The following is a 264-nucleotide window of genomic DNA, read 5'->3' as shown; positions in this document are numbered from 1 at the left end:
TTTGGTTAATGTAAGAGTATGTAACTACAAATGAGAAATTTTTCTTCCACAGAAAGAAATCCAGGCCATGTCCTTGTGTCACCATGAGAATGTGGTAACCTACTACACATCCTTTGTTGTAAAAGAAGAACTATGGCTTGTCCTCAAATTATTAGGTGGAGGATCACTCCTTGATATAATTAAGCACAGGTAAATATTTATGTTAGATTCTAAGGAAGTTAAAAACTGATTAAGTAAATCTAAAAATACATTACATCAAGTAAT

The 264-nt window shown here is 31.8% G+C and overlaps 1 protein-coding gene across 1 annotated transcript in view; it reads left to right on the top strand.

Annotated features, from left to right (window-relative positions):
- The window catches only part of LOC119585868 (serine/threonine-protein kinase OSR1-like), a gene marked incomplete in the record, with an annotated part of 62,819 nt that overhangs the window by 43,639 nt on the left and 18,916 nt on the right, over positions 1–264 (top strand). The window contains 1 exon segment of the mRNA XM_037934598.1: positions 53–189. Coding sequence (XP_037790526.1) covers positions 53–189 — 137 coding nt within the window.

This window comes from Penaeus monodon, chromosome 20 (genome assembly GCF_015228065.2).
Source record: "Penaeus monodon isolate SGIC_2016 chromosome 20, NSTDA_Pmon_1, whole genome shotgun sequence".
Taxonomy (NCBI): Eukaryota; Metazoa; Arthropoda; class Malacostraca; order Decapoda; family Penaeidae; genus Penaeus; species Penaeus monodon.
Note: the sequence above shows the minus strand (reverse complement) of the source record. Positions and strands in the feature narration are given on the sequence as shown.